Source organism: Anabrus simplex, chromosome 5 (assembly GCF_040414725.1).
Source record: "Anabrus simplex isolate iqAnaSimp1 chromosome 5, ASM4041472v1, whole genome shotgun sequence".
NCBI lineage: Eukaryota > Metazoa > Arthropoda > Insecta > Orthoptera > Tettigoniidae > Anabrus > Anabrus simplex.
Window position 1 is genome coordinate 19613294 of NC_090269.1, and position 20389 is coordinate 19633682.

Genomic DNA, 20389 nt, shown 5'->3' on the forward strand with positions numbered 1-20389 from the left:
CTTCTCAAGAGGGTTGCAGGTTTGTACAAATATTTTAAAAAAATTAAAAAATTTCAACACGATACTGACTAGCAGTTAAGCAGTACATGGTTGCCAGCTATTAAAGATTTACATAGATTCTCTTCCCTATTTCATTTTGTGTTTTTCCGAATTCATTCTCTCTTCATCACTAGAAGGTTCACTTTGGGCTGTCATGCTTTCATAATCTGTCTACACTGCATGTAGTAATTGTTACTCCTGTTTCATCAATTTTCCTCTATTAGGTCCTTCTCCTCCTCCCTCCACTTCTCTTTTCTTAATTCCAATTTCATTCTTTTTGTCCTTGTCAGTCCTTCATTGTATTCTATTTTATTAATTTTCTCTACCGTATCCCCCTCCCAATCGTCTTTGACTAATCGATGACCTTGCTGTCTAACTTGCAACAGACTTATTGGACATACTGAACAGGAAACATCTTACTTTGAGCTAGATGACGCTTTCTCTTTCCACTCGGAAGGCTAGCGCACAGTGAGCCATCTGGTGACTAACAAGATTACCACTTACAACAGACCAACAGTCCAGTATTTTCAAGTCCAAATTGTTGTTAAATCTTTTTCTTGCACAGATCTGCACGACGTACGAACATGACATGCCTTGTTTTTCTATTGAAAAAGGTTTTTCAAACTCCCTGACATGAGTACCAATATACTTTCAGGAGAAACAAAAGGAATATCAGAAAGGTTTCTGTTTCAAGTGGGCTATTGTTCAAAGTGATGTGAACATTTCATTTATTTGGCTTGTGCAGTATACTATTGTATATTTTGCATAAAATCAACACACACACACACGGCACAGTAATCTTTCTTTTGACAACGAGGTACTAAGTGTATTTTGTTAAAAATGAAGCCATGTTTTCCAGTGTTGACTTAGTTAAATGTAACAAAGGCTTTTCAGTCTGTCAAACACACAGCAAATACAATGTAAATTAAAACAAATCAAATCAAATTTGATAGAATCTGAGGATGTTCTTGTAGAATGAAACATGTCATTCTTTGTATGTTAGTGTGTGTTTTACAGATATGTTTATAGTGTTTTAATTTACATTGTATTTGCTGTTTGTTTGACAGACTGTAAAGCCTTTGTTACATTTGTACTAAGTGTAGTCATTCTGAAAATCGTCATTTTCGTAAGCTGTCTAGAGATAACAGCACTCGTCATGCTACAATCTCCTTTGCCTTGTGAAAGATCAAGAATGTTGCATATCAGTTTGAGTTGTTGAATGGAAGGTTTGCTTGTAGTTAGGCATTTTACAGTACTTACTAATTATGTAAGTCCTCAGGTACAAAGTTTTTAAGTTTAAAGTAAGTTCAACCCCCCCCCCCCCCCCTGCCCCCTTTGGTATCCATTGTATACCACATTTCCAAATCACCAGCTTCCAGTGATATCAGGTTAGGTTTTAAAGTTTGACAGATCTGTCATACATATTGGGTTGTCTAGAAATTTTATAGGATAGTGGATTCAAACCTCACTGTTGGCAGGCCTGAAAATGGTTTTCTGTGGTTTCCCATATTCACAGCAGGCAAATGCTGGAGTTGTACCTTAATTAAGGCCACGGTTGCTTCCTTCACACTCCTCCCCATTTCCTGTCGCATCATTGCCATAAGACCTATCCGTGTCGGTGCGACATAAAGCAGATTAAATTAAGAACTAGTGTTAGATTTAATGGTCCACTGTATCAGTACAGATCAATACAGATCTATATGATGAAGTTTGTAAATTGTAATAAAGCAGATTGTAAAATAAAAATTGTAGGTCAAAATTAAACAAATTTTGTGGTTTTAGAAAAGATATCTTTAGCCATCCTCAAAATTTCCTTTATTTTTGCTATAAGTTTAGCACAGCATTCTGGCAAATCATCATCATCATTTCCCCTTATCCAGCTCCAGCTGGGTTGGCGTATTTATGGCACTTACCCATCTTCCTCTTTCCTTCCACCATTCTTCTTCCACGATCTTGTCCCAGTTTAAATTTCGTCTTCTTATGCTGCTTTTCACTGATTCAGTCTACATTGTTCTAGGTCTTCCTCTTGCTCTCTTGCCCTTGCACTTTGCCTCCAGCACTTGCCTTGGAATTCTATTCTCCTCCATCCTCTTTACATGTCCAAACCACATTAGTTTATTCTTTTCAACTCTCTCATTAACTTTCCTATCGCAACTTCCTTCATAACATCTTCATTTCTCACTCTGTCTTTCCTTGTCTTTTCTATCATACTTTTTAGGAATTTCATCTGACTGGCTTGAATTCTACTCTTTCCTGCTAGTCAAAGTCCGAATCTCAGCTGCATAAGTCAGTATATGTACATAGTACATTTTGTCATACCTGCCAACTTTACAAAACCAAAAATCAGGGGATTTTGATAGAAAATCAGGAAAAATCAGGAGATACAATTGGTCAAAACTGCTCATTCTGCATGTCTTGCGCAATACAGTACTAAGATATATTTATAATACTTATTGTCTCAAAGCCCGACTGTTGCTATACAAGGCTACAAGGCTGAAAATTACACATCTCTATTCCTTCACAGGAAGTATGTGAGTGAGATGATCGGTCTCTGATAAGCCTACTGAAAATAGTATGAACTCATGCACTTACATGCCATCACTTAGCAAATGCATAGATTAATATATTGCATCAAGCGCCCATGCGATTATGCGAAGGGCAATGCTGTTTGTATCAAATAACTAGCTGATGTACCCTGTGCTTCACCACGGAATTCTCAGAAAGGCTGCCCTTATAGTTTTCCCAACTGAAGTCAACATAGATCATTACAATGCCACCAGTATGAATGTCGCGATTAAAAGCAATGCTGTCATATGAAATATTCAATCAAATGAAAACAGACCGGACGAGTTGGCTGTGCGCGTAGAGGCGCGCGGCTGTGAGCTTGTATCCGGGAGATAGTAGGTACGAATCCCACTATCGGCAGCCCTGAAGATGGTTTTCCGTGATTTCCCATTTTCACACCAGGCAAATGCTGGGGCTGTACCTTAATTAAGGCCATGGCCGCTTCCTTCCAACTCCTAGGCCTTTTCTATCCCATTGTCGCCATAAGACCTATCTGTGTCGGTGCGACGTAAAGCCCCTAGCAAAAAAAATAAATGAAAACAGCACATTTTCTCACTTTTAGCGAAAAGTACTACAGTGTCGATCTACCAGTTCAAAGTTTCAGAGCTTGAATGACCAGGCTGCAGACAGTCGCGAACACTCCTGTGTAGTTATTCCATTTAAGTGTGCACACTGCTCATTCTAAACACTGCCTCACAGTAGGGATCGAATAGCTGGAATACTATGATGATCCAGTGTGTTACGTACCAGCAGTATCAGAAAATGTATGAACCAGAGGAATGGCATGCTAAAGAAGAGAGAGATCTAACTCCCCACTCCCCAGCTACTTCCCGCCAATATTCAGGCAGGCTGTTATACTCGATACACAGCAGTAATCCCATCTATCGGAGATAAATGGCAGCAGAATAAACAAAACACATCACAACAAACAATGGTCAATGTAATGTTCTTGTTGATCAATTTTATGAGCTTTCTATATTGGAGGCCTTCACATTTAGTTTTCTTCCGAATTTGTGATATTAGAGGATCTAATGTAAAGTGAGTCTTCCTTTTTTTCATGACTCCCTCTTGTGTTATTATTCAAGCAATCGTTCCTTCATGACTTTTTTCTCATTAATGTGTAACATATTTTTCATTGTAATCCATTTATGAATAGATAATGTTTCAGACATTTGACCTTAAGGTTACCTACAGGCTGATGCCCTTAACAAGGGGTGAAACATGTCCCTGAGAAGTGTATACAGTATTATGGAGATTTCATCCACGAAGCATGTGGCTTGAACTGAATAGGTGGTGATAATAGAATAAATTATTTTTGTGATAATTTGCTTAAGTCAGTTTCAATACGGATCAATCACGACAACTGTCTCTTGCAAAACTGAGTAAGACATAAGTAATCAGAAATTGTATTCTCTATAACTTTTGTTATGTAGTACTTTTCAACATGACCAGTAAGACAGGTAATTAAAAATTAAATTTTTGGCACCTTCCCCTAAACTACCATTTCAAACAGAGTGAATAAAATTATTTATAGTGTAGACTGTAGTTCCATATTCCCCGACTTTACATAAAATTCTATTTACACATTTTCTCGTACCTCGGCGCTGATATGCACTTAGCAAAAAAAAAAAAAAAAAAAAAATCCAGAAATCCAAATTCATGAATATCTCTCCATAGCCAGTACGGTAAAAATGTATAAGACATAATTGATAGGAAATTTAATAATATATAACTTTAATTATGCAGTATTTATTGATATGGCCAATAACAACATACATATTTGAGAAATAAATTTTAGGCCTTCCCCTAAACTACCATTTCACTCAGTGTGAATAAAATTATTTATGGCCTAGATTGTAGCGATTTATTCCGCGACGTTATGTACAGAGTTTCATTAAATTCTCTTCAGCCGTTTTCTCGCGATGAGCGTGCGTACATACATACAGACAGACAGAAATTATGGAAAATTAAAACATGCATTTCCCCTTGTTACTATGGTCACGACCGGTACGGAAATATCATTCTTTTTAAATTCTGAGCAATGTACAGACAAAACTCTTATTTTATTTATATTGAGATAAATTAAAATTAGTCAAAATTGTCTCCAAATGGCTCCTAAAATCTCTAGAAAAGTCAGTAGTCATTATCATTGAAATTCTGTCACTAAATTACTAAGCAAGACCAAATACAGTCTCAAATACAGTAGAGATTGTATTTGGTAAGACTCAATATCTAGCAACTAGTCTCTGGAATTGACCAAAGAGAGTGGAATCGACGAGACTGATGCGAACGAACATGAACATAGTACGCGAGAACGAGAGATTGACAATCGATATACGCGTCACGATATACAGGTTTCAATAAACATCGCACATTTGCGCACATTTCTCGCATTAATAAACGTCGATATTTCATTTGAAAGCGGCCAATGAGTGAAGGACTTCTGGCCTCTGGCGTAAAAAAACTGAAATGGCGGGATGTGAAAACAAATGTTTGAAGTTCACCAAAAAATAAGCTAAAATCGGGAGAAATAATAGAATAATCGGGAGGCGGGAAAAACTCTTGAAAATCGGGAGTCTCCTGCCTAAATCGGGAAAGTTGGCAGGTATGATTTTGTACATTATCTCTTTACTTTTCTTCGGTACTTCTTTGCTCCAAACAAGTTTTCTTACACTTTGGTAGAATGCATTACTCTGCTGTACCCTCCTGCTAATCTCCATGTCCACCCTAGCATTTTGCATTAATTCACTTCCTGGGTATTTAAAGCTGTCGACAATTTCCTGGCAAATATTAAACTTAATCTAGTGAGAACCTAGCATGTATGGAAGTGAAGATCTAGCTGCTTTTATTTTACAGCATTTAAAGAATACTGCAGAGACCAAAACAAGCAGAAATTTGTTGGTACATTGATCAGTTGATAGACTGGGTATAGTTAGGCAGTTCAAAAATCTAATGGAACTTTCTGTTAGTAACAAACACACAGCCTTTTCTTTTACTTTGGTGGAGCATAACATCTTTTCTGTTCTGTAGTTCATACTACTTCTGTTAATTGAATTCATTTCTCAAACTTGCTGCTGTACTGCATACGTCTGAATTGATAACCTAATCGTGTGACTAACTCGTGCCTTAGAAAGTAATCAGATACAGAGCTTCAGGCTGATCATCTTTTTGTTTTGCCCTTTAAAATAGCAATAAAGACCGCTAGACAGAGAGTATAACTTTCTTTGCAGTCTTATTTCACAGGTTATATCTATATGATGCTTTTCTTATGAGAAAAACAACAACAAACAGAATCACAATGTTGAAATTTTTATCTTTTCCTTATTCATATTCAGGATTCAATAAAAGCAAAACAGCTTCATTTGAACTTGACTGAAACATACATACTAGTGGTCTGCTGGTAGTAGTAGTAGTAGTAGTAGTAGTAGTAGTAGTTCTGGAGGCAATATATGACCCAAACACTCAGAACTCCTGCATAACTCGATATGCTAATCATCAGAAGAGGGGACAGTAGCGAAGTGGTCTCTCATCCTTCTTGGCTGTGGCTGTGCACATCGCTTTGTTTGGGTTGTGTTCTGTTTGTTCCTTGCAGCAGTAGTAGTATTGTAATAAATGTGTTGCCTGCCAGTGAGCACATAGTGTTCCTAGTTTCCTTCCACTTGTAGCATAAATCTTTTTTTTTTAGACTTAATTATAAAATCTAAATGCATGTGGTGTTGATATTGTCAGCAGACACATTGTAGTTGTTTAACACTCTCCTTACAGTGCTCTTTATTAAATCCATTCTTACCTGTAGCTATTGTGTGGTTTTTCCAGCTTTTATTTGAAAATCCCTCATTTTCGTATGACTTTCTTGTAAAGACTTTTGAATGTTGATACTGCAAGTGACTTTCTCCCCCATTTTTTCCATATCTATCTATCAATCAATCAATCAATCAATCAATCAATCAATCAATCAATCAATCAATCAATCAATCAGTCAAAAACACTCTTGCTTTGTTTTTGCATGTATGAAGAGCCTAATGAGTTTGACTCGGGATATAACTATGAAAATTCAGTCATCTTAACACAACACAGCTTCACTTTTATTCCCCTCAGTGATCTGATTGTGTTTCAAGTTCGTATTAACACTGTAAACATGTCACTAAACAGAACTGATGAATTACCACTTTTCTTTGTATCCAATTTGTATCATTAATGAAAATTGGAATATAAGTTTGACTTGAATAGGGTGTTAGTTGAGATTATATTGTTCATGTTTTGTTTTGATTTTTAGGGCTATGTCTAGTGCGAGTGGCAAGGAACAGTTCATGAAGCAATTTGACGCTATTGTGGAAGGTGTGAAGCAAAATAAAGCTAAAGTAAGTATATAAACTATATTAGAATAGTGTGGTCTGGAAATAGCATTTCTCTTTGTAAAATATTTAGATGAGAATTGAAAACATTTTAGAGCTTGGGTTTGTTTCTCCTTATTTTTCTATCCTACAAGTTACCCATTGAAATGGTATGCTTGCTTCAGTTTGATGTTTCCTACTTTTTTTAAATAGTGGAAGTAATTTCTTTTCAGTTTTGACTCCGTTAGTTTATAACTGTTAGGTTCTTCAGTCTGTCAGAAGTAATTTATGAATAAATAAAATTTAGAAGTACCTGAAGAAAGAAAACTTATAACATTAGATTATAACTGAGAAAGAAACAACTTAATTAAATTAGAATGACTTATTTCATTCTTGAAAGAACATAATCAGATTTATTCAGGTCACACAATTTTTTAAAATGTAACTTATAAATTGATTAAAAGGGGGGATGTCAACAATAATTCAGTGTTTGTTTAAATCACTGTGGGCTTGTTTTTCAAGATAGAATTTTCATATTTTCCACATGTAATAAAATGGTATTAATGAGTCTAAATGTTTTATTACAGTTAGAAATATTATACAGTGTGGTCAAAAAGTTGATATAATTTTTTAGAAAATCCATTGTAACAAAAGTGCACCTTTCTCCCAAGACCAATGGACATATCACTATGAAATTTGTTGTGCATAATTTACAAACATATGTTAGTTTTGGGAACTAGAATTTTGTATTTGAGTGAAATGATTGGGTAGAAAATAAATTTTTAATTTCCAAAATTTTTTCAACCCCATTTTTCAGTTCATAATAATCCCATAATTTGGTTTCTAATAACTGTAGTCCCTTTATTGTAGTTCCTAAGGGATTTTGTGTTGCTATAAGCAAGTACTGAAAATTACATAACTCTGGCACGAATAGCTGCTGAGAAAAGGTACAAAATATTTTGAAAACTGTGATTGTGAGAAATGAAGGTTTAAAATTTTTTCTTTGCATGCAGTATGAAAATACTCATTTTTTAAAGCCAGAGAATTAATGTCCATAAGAATAGTATTCTTCATCATCCTCTTGCCTTCACTTCTCTGATCTTCTGTGTTGTCTTGCAGTCTGCTGTAATTTTGGTAGACTGGCTTCAGCTTTTGCAATCCTCTTCTGATCTATTTCATTCAATATCTGGATAGTATGTACTCCTGGTTCCATTCCTACCTGCCTTAGAACTTCAATTCTGCCTTTATTTCCCTCATTAAACCACAACAGAGCATCATAAACAGCAATAGATAACACTTTCAGTCCACAGAATGTAGTTTTTGGACACCTATCCCACACTAGGTTGTCAAAACTTTCATTATTATTATGTCTCTTCCCATGAATACACTTTTTAGTAATTCTGGGTCAGCCAGAACTCTGAATGTTGCCTCAGGGAGTGAATGTTTGTTTGTAAGTAGTTCTATAAATATTGTACTTACACCAGTCATCGTTGGGGCATCCAAAAGCAACAGAGTAGGTTGAAACTTGGTGCGATAGATTCGCGCACCCACATTGATTTTTTCAGCCACTTCTAGAAAAGATATTACCATGAAAATTTCACAAGATGAAAACAACATCCCAAATATTAAAAAAACACCATTTTCAAAAAATCAAAATTTTCAACCATTCTCATTGACATCCCCCCTTACTACTGAGAAGTATAAAACCATTTTTATCTTCAAACCTGTGTTCACTCTTCCAATAATTATTCGAATGGACAAGCGGTTCTGTGAGGATAGAAGAACCACATTGAGGAGTAAAGTGGAACCTTGATTATCCGTTCACGGAAACTACGTTTTCCCGGATTATGTGTTCAAATTACGTAGTCCCGCGAGCATCATAATTAAATCAATCACGTTGTAAAATCCCGCATTATCCGTGCTTCGAAGAAACGATTTCCTGGATCAACCGTCCAGAAATTTCAGTCCCATCAATGCTAAATCCTCAATCAAGTGTTTTTCAATAAACTTTATCTCACGAAAGGACGGCTAAGGCATACTTATGGATCTTGGGGTTAACGCCCTGTCATTGCGATAATTAGAGCAAGTAGTGTACTGGAAAAGCGACTGGCGGTGAACTTGCATGTTAGCATCGTATTCGGGTGGTATTGTTTCGAGAATCTCGGAAATCATAAAGCAGAGAGTGGCCACAACAACTGTAAGGAGATACAGTGCATTTCGACAGCTCTACTTGAAGACGGTACAAGTTTCGTCAAATGTTCGCACTTATAAAGCGTCCACATTATGTCCAGGGTTAGATGTTTATATTTTTACTTTTTTTTATTGTATTGCCGAACAGGTTTTCAGCACTTTCCTCACGCCACTGTATAGTCACTGTGCTTTCGGGCAGGAATCAAAACTGTTCCTTCTTAACTCAAATCTAGTATTTTAATATTATCGTATACGATTATGTTATCGAGACAACAACAGATGTTGCACCTTACATACAAAAGGCCATGGGAGGTCTGTTTTGGTCTTAGTATAAGACTGGGAATTTTACGTTTCCGTGTTAAAATGTCAAAAACCGCAGTCGTTTTATTTGCGCACGTTACATTTAAATGGTTTGTATCATTTCCAACTCGTACTGACGTGCAGCGAGCACGCTTTCCAGCTGAGCTCAAGGTCATAAATAACCGTAATTTCTGAAGTTTTGATGATATTTTTTCTTTTTCCAATTTGATTGAATAATTATTACTGACGGGCAGAATTGAATATAATTCATACGAGAACTTTCGAGAATCGATACTTACATTCAAAACCATGTTCTCGAATTCAACATAACGTGTAAAAGTCGATGTAGGCCTAATTTTCAGAGCACAAGATTTCCAGAAACTGACTACGCCTACGAACCGTAGATTAAATTATAATGGAAGATTAAGAGAAGAAGGGATTTCGCCATCATGTAGGGTGGTTTTGTATCTAAAGTGCTTTATTTGATTAGATGAGAGAATTAAAAACTACTTGTGGTCGATTGTCGTTTGGCTTGGCGTTGTTATATTTTTCGAAGAGTTTGGCTAATCAATGTTGCTGAACTGAAAGTTTTCACGGGAAAATGACAAAGTTTCCCCTCTAAAACTGAACATAAAGTATCGAGATATTGAACTCGCATACCGATAATTGTTTGATTGCGGTTTCGCGATTTAACTTGCCTGCCTCTCATCCGGAGGGCCCGGGCTCAATTCCCTGTCAGGTCAGGCATTTTTACCTGGATATAAGGGCTGGTTCCAGGTCCATTCAGCCTACGTGATTACCTTTATTTGAGGAGCTATCTAATGTTGAGTTGGCGACCCCAGTGTAGAGAGCCAGGAATAACGGCCGAGAGGATTCGTCGCACTGACCATGCGTCATCTCATAATCTGCAGGCCTTCGGGCTGAGCAGTGGTCGCTTGGCAGGCAAAGGCCCATTGGGGTTGTAGTTGGGTTTGGGAGTGTTTTTAAGATTATAATTATACCCATTTCATTTTTGAGATATTTAGCCAAAATGTTGATGGTTTTAATTCATTCCTGGATTTTCCGTTTTCCCGTGTTGTACGCTTTATTTTAGTGGTCACTCCAAAAACGGAGAATCGAGGTTCCACTGTGCTTCAATATCCCATTCAAGTCTCAATAAATGGCCTCATTGTTGACTGTGTAATCAGATTTCATTTGCTCGCCATTAGTTTGAGCATGCCTGTCGCACAGAAACATGCATGAAATACTAATGAATGAAGATAATTCACTAAAATTTTGCATTCATACCTTTGAAAGTTATAACTTGACCAGAATTCATTCCTTGAATGACTCCTGGCTATGGTACAAATGTTTCTCGTCGAGTAATTTCAAAAAGAGTGGATCCGTGTACTCTAAAACGTTGCAATGGTGGACGGGTTCTGTAAGTTTTTCGTAAGTATTTTTGAAACGCCACTGTATCCATGAAATGGATATATACCAGGTTTATTGTCCTTGTTCTCCAAATTCCAATAACCAATGTTCTTTTGTGTCACCGGCTGCGCACTTTTGGATGGACCTGGCGCGGCACTTTACTTTCACTTTCTTCAATGCCCTGTGCACTTGAGTAACTTTCTCTATTGGTATCACTACCCTCGAACTTGGATTCATTTTCCAAAATGTCGTTATTGCCAATATCGCTATCTAAAACACTGTCTACAAGTGCTTTCAAACTCTCATCATCATTACCTCAATTCTGGCTCTACTGCATAATAAATACTGAATTTCGATGAAAATAAACTGTCGCTCAACAATCCCAGTTAAAATTGAAATAATAAATAAAGAGGTTCAACCTATTCAATACAAAAGAATAAGAAATGCGGTGATTACATCTTATTTAATAGTAAGTAGAAGTGGTACCGGTTTCGACCCTAGTCCAGGTCATCATCAGCCGATTAAAACATGAAAAACAATGCATAGGAAAAAGAAAATAAAAGATCAAGTTCACTCCGGATCAGTAGAAGAGGCGATATAAAAACGACGGGGGTAGACACTGTAAAATTCAGAAGAAGTAAAATGTAAGTCACTTAAAAGAAACAGTGCGTAATTTTCTGAACAGCACACGCAGTGTTAGGCAAAGTCTTATAATGTTTATGAAAAGCGGAGAACGGTTAAATGAGCTAACTTGTATACACTGTCAGGCACAAAGTCATAACACAAATGAACACATATGAAGATCCATGAACGTGCTGAAGCTGAAGATGAGTAGATCAATTGAAGTAACTTGCCAGCTCCCAGTGATCAGCGCGATATATTCAATATCAGGCACTGTGGTTTCAAACGCCAACGTAAAATGATGAATAGCTTAATGATCCAGTATTTGCTTCGGTCATGGGAATGTAAGTATATATAGATACATATAATATAATTCAATATAATTGAATAAGTAATTGTGATCCTGTAGAATTTTTGGAACAGTTGACGTGAAAAAAACAATTGTGAAGAGAAAAAAATATAGTAAAAAGCGCAATACCGGAAACAAATGAAAACATATATGCACAGTGCACTATTTTTTTTAATGTAAAAAATTCAGGTCGTGATTGAAGTAGTCGAAGTCGGCGCAAGGCAAGAGTTAAATTTGAATGAGAAGAACCAAAATGAAGGTGGCATTGTAGTGTAGTATTTTTTAGGTGAAAAGAAAGGATAGGATAAATTAATAGAGGAAGAAGAATATTGGAATAAGAGAAGATTAAAAGAGATTGAAGTTAAACGGTGTTGAGGAAGGATAAGATAGGGAGATGAAGGAGGGGTAGTTTAGGGTGGGTTAGGAGGGTGAGTTATTGGAAGTAGAAAATGTGGGTAGGAACTTTGTAAGGCATGGAAAATAGAATTGGGGTTTTGAAATTTAGAATTTTTGAGAAGAAGAATTAGGAAGTCGAAAAGGATGTTGGGTTTTTCAGAAATGTCATTTAAATTGAAATTAGGGTTGAAGTATTGGTCAAGGTGAATAAAGCAATTTTCAGTAGTGTTTAAGAGGGGGCCTTTGTTAATGATTTTAAGTATTTTCATGTCTTTTTCAATATTGGTGAAATTATGCTTGGAGTCTTGTATGTGTTGTCCTATGGCGGAGAATCTGTTGTATTTATTGGCGTTGATATGTTCGGATTATCTGATATTGAAGTTGCGGCCGGTTTGTCCGATGGAGGAGGAGCTGCAGTTGTTACATTTGAATCTGTATACTCCAGATTTAGAAAAAGCGTTAGATTTATTTAGTGATTTAGAGTTGTGTAAAATATCAAAATTTCTATTGTTAGTTCTAAAAGAAATTTTCATGTTGTGTTTTTTAAAAACATTAGTTAGGTATTTTATAAGCATCTTGAGTGAAAGTGAAAGTGGAAAATGCAGTTGGTTTTGTTATGTCTTTAGATAATGTGGTTTTAGGACGGTGTTTGAATTTATTGATGATACGGTTTATGAAGGAGTTGTTAAAGCCATTGAATTTAGCGATGTTACGGATGGTGTTCAATTCATTATTTAAATCTTTTTTAGACATAGGGGTGTTGAAGGCACGGGAAATTAAGCTGTTATAAGTAGCGCGTTTATGTGCTTGAGGGTGCGAAGAATCTTGTCGTATTGTGGTTGCTGTTTGGGTTGGTTTTCCGAATATTTTGTAAGATAAAGAAGAAGGAGGTCTAGTGATAGTTAAGTCTAGAAAATTAAGAGTTTGGTTGTGTTCTGATTCGAGGGTGAATTTAATGTTAGAGTCTATGTTGTTGAGATGAAGAAGTGTAGAGGCTGCGTTGGTTGATTCTTCATTTAAAATTACTAATGTGTCATCGACATATCTGGCCCAAAAGAGGATGTTAGAGAAATTATTATTAATTTTTGTGTTTTCTAAGAAGTCAAGGTAAATTTCAGCAAGAATGCCTGAAACTGGTGAGCCCATAGCCAAGCCATCTTGTTGATAAATGGTGTTGTATGTATGTTGGGTATTCAGCCCGAAGGCTAGTTTGATCCTCTGCAGCTCCGCCAACAGCTGTCGTAAATAGCCTAGGCGTCACTGAAGAGGCATACGAGGGAAATGAGGAGTGAGGTAGTTTCCCGTTGACCGGGCGAGTTGGCCGTGCGCGTAGAGGCGCGCGGCTGTGAGCTTGCATCCGGGAGATAGCAGGTTCAAATCCCACTATCGGCAGCCCTGAAGATGGTTTTCCGTGGTTTCCCATTTTCACACCAGGCAAATGCTGGGGCTGTACCTTAATTAAGGCCACGGCCGCTTCCTTCCAACTCCTAGGCCTTTCCTATCCCATCGTCGCCATAAGACCTATCTGTGTCGATGCGACGTAAAGCCCCTAGCAAAAAAAAAAGTTTCCCGTTGCTTTCCTCTCCGAGCCAGCAGTTGCTATTACATATCAGTCTGCCAAGCCCACTGAAATGCATGCACCAACCAACCCTATGAGCGATGGTTTCACACCATTCGTAACAGGGACTGGCTGCATAAGGAATGGTATTACTAGCATCACTCATACCTCAGTCACTTTCATATTGTCAAAGCCAAGGATGAGACTGAGACAGGTCAATGAAAGTTACAAATTTGATATAGCCCATACCAGAAGACATAGTGCACTGTAAACACTACATCTCGCCAACAAAGGCATGGTGTTATCAAAGGTAAAATAATTATTGTTGAGAATCAATTTTAAAATAGACATGAAGTCTTGAATTTCAAGTTTACTCAGGTTATTGAATTTGTTTAGGTTGTTGTTTATTATGGGGAATAATTTGGAAATTGGAATACTAGGGTACACGTTTACAATGTCAAAAGAATGGAGAGAAAAATTTGGTTGGATATCAAAATTCTTTAAGTTGTTGATTAGTTCAGAAGTGTTTTTGATAGATTTGTTGGATAAAAAAATAGATAGTTTTTTTTTTTTAGTAAAAATGTTTCGATGAATTTAGAAGTATTGTATAGGGGACTGGGTCTATAATTGATTATTGGACGGATGGGAATGTTAGTTTTGTGAATTTTTGGGAGGGCTTTGGCAGTGGGTAGGCCTGGGTTCATGTTTATTAATTTAGTTTTTTCTTGATCTGTGAGGAGAAAGGAAATGCTTTTTAAAGTTTGTTTGAGTAGGCGTTGGATTTTCGTGGTTGGGTCTTTTTTACTATAGAAAAAGAAGGGTCACTGTGAATTTTTTTTTAGTTTTATCTAAGTAGTCAGTTTTTTCCATTATGACAGTAGTGTTGCATTGTTTTTCATGTTTTAATCGGCTGATGATGACCTGGACTAGGGTCGAAACCGGTACCACTTCTACTTATTACTAAATAAGAATGTATCAATCAATCAATCAATCAATCAATCAATCAATACTGATCTGCATTTAGGGCAGTCGCCCAGGTGGCAGATTCCCTACCTGTTGCTTTCCTAGCCATTTCCTAAATGATTTCAAAGAAATTGGAAATTTATTGAACATCTCCCTTGGTAAATTATTTCAATCCCTAACTCCCCTTCCTATAAATGAATATTTGCCCCAGTTTGTCCTCTTGAATTCCAACTTTATCTTCATATTGTGATCTTTCCTACTTTTATAAACGCCATTAAAACTTATTTGTCTACTAATGTCATTCCACGCCATCTCTCCGCTGACAGCTCGGAACATACCACTTATGATATAGATGTTGATTCCCATAGGGAATCTGAAATATTTGTCCTGAATGAGCAAATTTATAATACCAATATAAATGGTCCGTTATTGGACATTATAAATTTTCCAGCTAGCTCATTCTTGGTTGCCAGCGTTTCGCCCTCGTGTGCTAGGGTGGGCTCATCAGTTGGTACTTAGCACACCTACCAATACGCTGGCTAGTGCATACCGTGGAGGCCACTGCGTAGGCTAACTGGAGCCACCGGCAGTGCCAATGCACTAAGAGACTTTGTCTCATCACTAACAATTGATGCCTGCTTGGCCATCAGATGATATAGATGTTGATTCCCATAGGGAATCTGAAATATTTGTCCTGAATGAGCAAATTTATAATACCAATATAAATGGTCCGTTATTGGACATTATAAATTTTCCAGCTAGCTCATTCTTGGTTGCCAGCGTTTCGCCCTCGTGTGCTAGGGTGGGCTCATCAGTTGGTACCTAGCACACCTACCAATACGCTGGCTAGTGCATACCGTGGAGGCCACTGCGTAGGCTAACTGGAGCCACCGGCAGTGCCAATGCACTAAGAGACTTTGTCTCATCACTAACAATTGATGCCTGCTTGGCCATCAGATGATATAGATGTTGATTCCCATAGGGAATCTGAAATATTTGTCCTGAATGAGCAAATTTATAATACCAATATAAATGGTCCGTTATTGGACATTATAAATTTTCCAGCTAGCTCATTCTTGGTTGCCAGCATTTCGCCCTCGTGTGCTAGGGTGGGCTCATCAGTTGGTACCTAGCACACCTACCAATACGCTGGCTAGTGCATACCGTGGAGGCCACTGCGTAGGCTAACTGGAGCCACCGGCAGTGCCAATGCACTAAGAGACTTTGTCTCATCACTAACAATTGATGCCTGCTTGGCCATCAGATGATATAGATGTTGATTCCCATAGGGAATCTGAAATATTTGTCCTGAGTGAGCAAATTTATAATACCAATATAAATGGTCCGTTATTGGACATTATAAATTTTCCAGCTAGCTCATTCTTGGTTGCCAGCGTTTCGCCCTCGTGTGCTAGGGTGGGCTCATCAGTTGGTACCTAGCACACCTACCAATACGCTGGCTAGTGCATACCGTGGAGGCCACTGCGTAGGCTAACTGGAGCCACCGGCAGTGCCAATGCACTAAGAGACTTTGTCTCATCACTAACAATTGATGCCTGCTTGGCCATCAGATGATATAGATGTTGATTCCCATAGGGAATCTGAAATATTTGTCCTGAATGAGCAAATTTATAATACCAATATAAATGGTCCGTTATTGGACATTAAAAATTTTCCAGCTAGCTCATTCTTGGTTGCCAGCGTTTCGCCCTCGTGTGCTAGGGTGGGCTCATCAGTTGGTACCTAGCACACCTACCAATACGCTGGCTAGTGCATACCGTGGAGGCCACTGCGTAGGCTAACTGGAGCCACCGGCAGTGCCAATGCACTAAGAGACTTTGTCTCATCACTAACAATTGATGCCTGCTTGGCCATCAGATGATATAGATGTTGATTCCCATAGGGAATCTGAAATATTTGTCCTGAATGAGCAGATTTATAATACCAATATAAATGGTCCGTTATTGGACATTATAAATTTTCCAGCTAGCTCATTCTTGGTTGCCAGCGTTTCGCCCTCGTGTGCTAGGGTGGGCTCATCAGTTGGTACCTAGCACACCTACCAATTTGCTCATTCAGGACAAATATTTCAGATTCCCTGTGGGAATCAACATCTATATCATCTGATGGCCAAGCAGGCATCAATTGTTAGTGATGAGACAAAGTCTCTTAGTGCATTGGCACTGCCGGTGGCTCCAGTTAGCCTACGCAGTGGCCTCCACGGTATGCACTAGCCAGCGTATTGGTAGGTGTGCTAGGTACCAACTGATGAGCCCACCCTAGCACACGAGGGCGAAACGCTGGCAACCAAGAATGAGCTAGCTGGAAAATTTATAATGTCCAATAACGGACCATTTATATTGGTATTATAAATTTGCTCATTCAGGACAAATATTTCAGATTCCCTATGGGAATCAACATCTATATCATCTGATGGCCAAGCAGGCATGAATTGTTAGTGATGAGACAAAGTCTCTTAGTGCATTGGCACTGCCGGTGGCTCCAGTTAGCCTACGCAGTGGCCTCCACGGTATGCACTAGCCAGCGTATTGGTAGGTGTGCTAGGTACCAACTGATGAGCCCACCCTAGCACACGAGGGCGAAACGCTGGCAACCAAGAATGAGCTAGCTGGAAAATTTATAATGTCCAATAACGGACCATTTATATTGGTATTATAAATTTGCTCATTCAGGACAAATATTTCAGATTCCCTATGGGAATCAACATCTATATCATCTGATGGCCAAGCAGGCATCAATTGTTAGTGATGAGACAAAGTCTCTTAGTGCATTGGCACTGCCGGTGGCTCCAGTTAGCCTACGCAGTGGCCTCCACGGTATGCACTAGCCAGCGTATTGGTAGGTGTGCTAGGTACCAACTGATGAGCCCACCCTAGCACACGAGGGCGAAACGCTGGCAACCAAGAATGAGCTAGCTGGAAAATTTATAATGTCCAATAACGGACCATTTATATTGGTATTACATACCACTTAGTCGAGCAGCTCTTCTTCTTTCTCTCAATTCTTCCCAACCCAAACATTGCAACATTTTTGTAACGCTACTCTTTTGCCGGAAATCGCCCAGAACAAATCGAGCTGCTTTTCTTTGGATTTTTTCCAGTTCTTGAATCAGGTAATCCTGGTGAGGGTCCCATACACTGGAACCATACTCTAGTTGGGGTCTTACCAGAGACTTATATGCACTCTCCTTTACATCCTTACTACAACCCCTAAACACCCTCATAACCATGTGCAGAGATCTGTACCCTTTATTTACAATCCCATTTATGTGATTACCCCAATGAAGATCTTTCCGTATAATAACACCCAGATACTTACAATGATCCCCAAAAGGAACTTTCACCCCATCAACGCAGTAATTAAAACTGAGAGGACTTTTCCTATTTGTGAAACTCACAACCTGACTTTTAACCCCGTTTATCAACATACCATTGCTTGCTGTCCATCTCACAACATTTTCGAGGTCACGTTGCAGTTGCTCACAATCTTGTAACTTATTTATCACTCTATAGAGAATAACATCATCCGCAAAAAGCCTCACCTCCGATTCCACTCCTTTACTCATATCATTTATATATATAAGAAAACATAAAGGTCTGATAATACTGCCTTGAGGAATTCCCCTCTTAATTATTACAGGGTCAGATAAAGCTTCACCTGCTCTAATTCTCTGAGATCTATTTTCTAGAAATATAGCAACCCATTCAGTCACTCTTTTGTCTAGTCCAATTGCACTCATTTTTGCCAGTAGTCTCCCATGATCCACCCTATCAAATGCTTTAGACAGGTCAATCGCGCTACAGTCCATTTGACCTCCAGAATCCAAGATATCTGCTATATCTTGCTGGAATCCTACAAGTTGAGCTTCAGTGGAATAACCTTTCCTAAAACCGAATTGCCTACTATCGAACCAGTTATTAATTTCACAAACATGTCTAATATAATCAGAAAGAATGCCTTCCCAAAGCTTACATACAATGCATGTCAAACTTACTGGCCTGTAATTTTCAGCTTTATGTCTATCACCCTTTCCTTTGTACACAGGGGCTACTATAGCAACTCTCCATTCATCTGGTATAGCTCCTCCGACCAAACAATAATCAAATAAGTACTTCAGATATGGTACTATATCCCAACCCATTGTCTTTAGTATATCCCCAGAAATCTGATCAATTTCAGCCGCTTTTCTAGATTTCAACTTTTGTATCTTATTGTAAATGTCATTGTTATCATATGTAAATTTTATTACTTCTTTGGCCTTAGTCTCCTCCTCTATCTCGACATTATCCTTGTAACCAACAATCTTTACATACTGCTGACTGAATACTTCTGCCTTTTGAAGATCCTCACATACACACTCCCCTTGTTCATTAATTATTCCTGGAATGTCCTTCTTGGAACCTGTTTCTGCCTTAAAATACCTATACATACCCTTCCATTTTCACTAAAATTCGTATGACTGCCAATTATGCTTGCCATCATGTTATCCTTAGCTGCCTTCTTTGCTAGATTCAATTTTCTAGTAAGTTCCTTCAATTTCTCCTTACTTCCACAGCCATTTCTAACTCTATTTCTTTCCAGTCTGCACCTCCTTCTTAGTCTCTTTATTTCTCTATTATAATAAGGTGGGTCTTTTCCATTCCTTACCACCCTTAATGGTACAAACCTGTTTTCGCATTCCTCAAAAATTTCTTTAAACCCATCCTAGAGTCTGTTTACATTTTTATTTACCGTTTTCCACCGATCATAGTTACTTTTTAGAAACTGCCTCACTGCATTTCTTATTCTTTTGTATTGAATAGGTTGAACGAACCTCTTAATTTATTATTTCAATTTTAACTGTGATACTTTTCAATATGGAATAATGAAATTTTTATCTTTAAATGCAACAATCCCAGTGTTAAACAGAAATACAGACAGCATTATTTACCAACAGCACATGTCTCTAGTTCCTTACAGTGTGTATTGTGAGAACTTATATCGCGAAAGGGAATCTAATATACGAAGATAAGCGAGATACTGCGTTATAATTTATGATTTAATGATTTCCATGTTGATTTCCCAGTTTTAGTAGCTTTAACTTTGTTTTGAACACTTCCACCTAATTAACACTTACAAATTGTGTTATAGAATAAGGTTGTATATAGTAAAATCTTGATGCATCGTTTTTCAGGGAGAGGGAAAGAATGACGACGGATGCGGGAAAACTATAAATGCGGGCAAAATAAAAAATAGGGGGGAAAGCAAAATAATAAAATACGGTTACTGTATTTGGACATTTTTGTCTCGTAAAATATTATATTATTATTATTATTATTATTATTATTATTATTATTATTATTATTATTATTATAATAAAAACAATAATAATGGCATGTTGCTTCCGGAGCTGGGTGCAGGTCTTTCGAGTTGTCGCATGATGGGCGATCTACACACATATGAAAATGCAGCCCTACCTAAGATGAATTATAATGTTTAATTCGGCAAACGAACAGCTTTATGATAAATGTAAGAAATTTATTTTTCTTCCACCTATTCAATACGACTCAATATTTTAAAGTTCGAGTTAAATCCTCATTAAAATAAGAATTGGTACATGTTTCACCCTTTCCTATGGGGCATCGTCAGCCGTAACATTCCCTC

General features: G+C 37.7%; 1 protein-coding gene across 2 annotated transcripts in view; it reads left to right on the plus strand.

The window, feature by feature from the left end:
• Positions 1 to 20389, plus strand: part of fidipidine (coiled-coil domain-containing protein 93) — a 213465-nt gene that overhangs the window by 189956 nt on the left and 3120 nt on the right. For both annotated transcript variants that reach the window (XM_067146796.2, XM_067146795.2), the window contains one exon: positions 6881 to 6965. In XM_067146796.2, coding sequence (XP_067002897.2) covers positions 6881 to 6965 — 85 coding nt within the window. The remainder of the gene's footprint in view (positions 1 to 6880; positions 6966 to 20389) is intronic.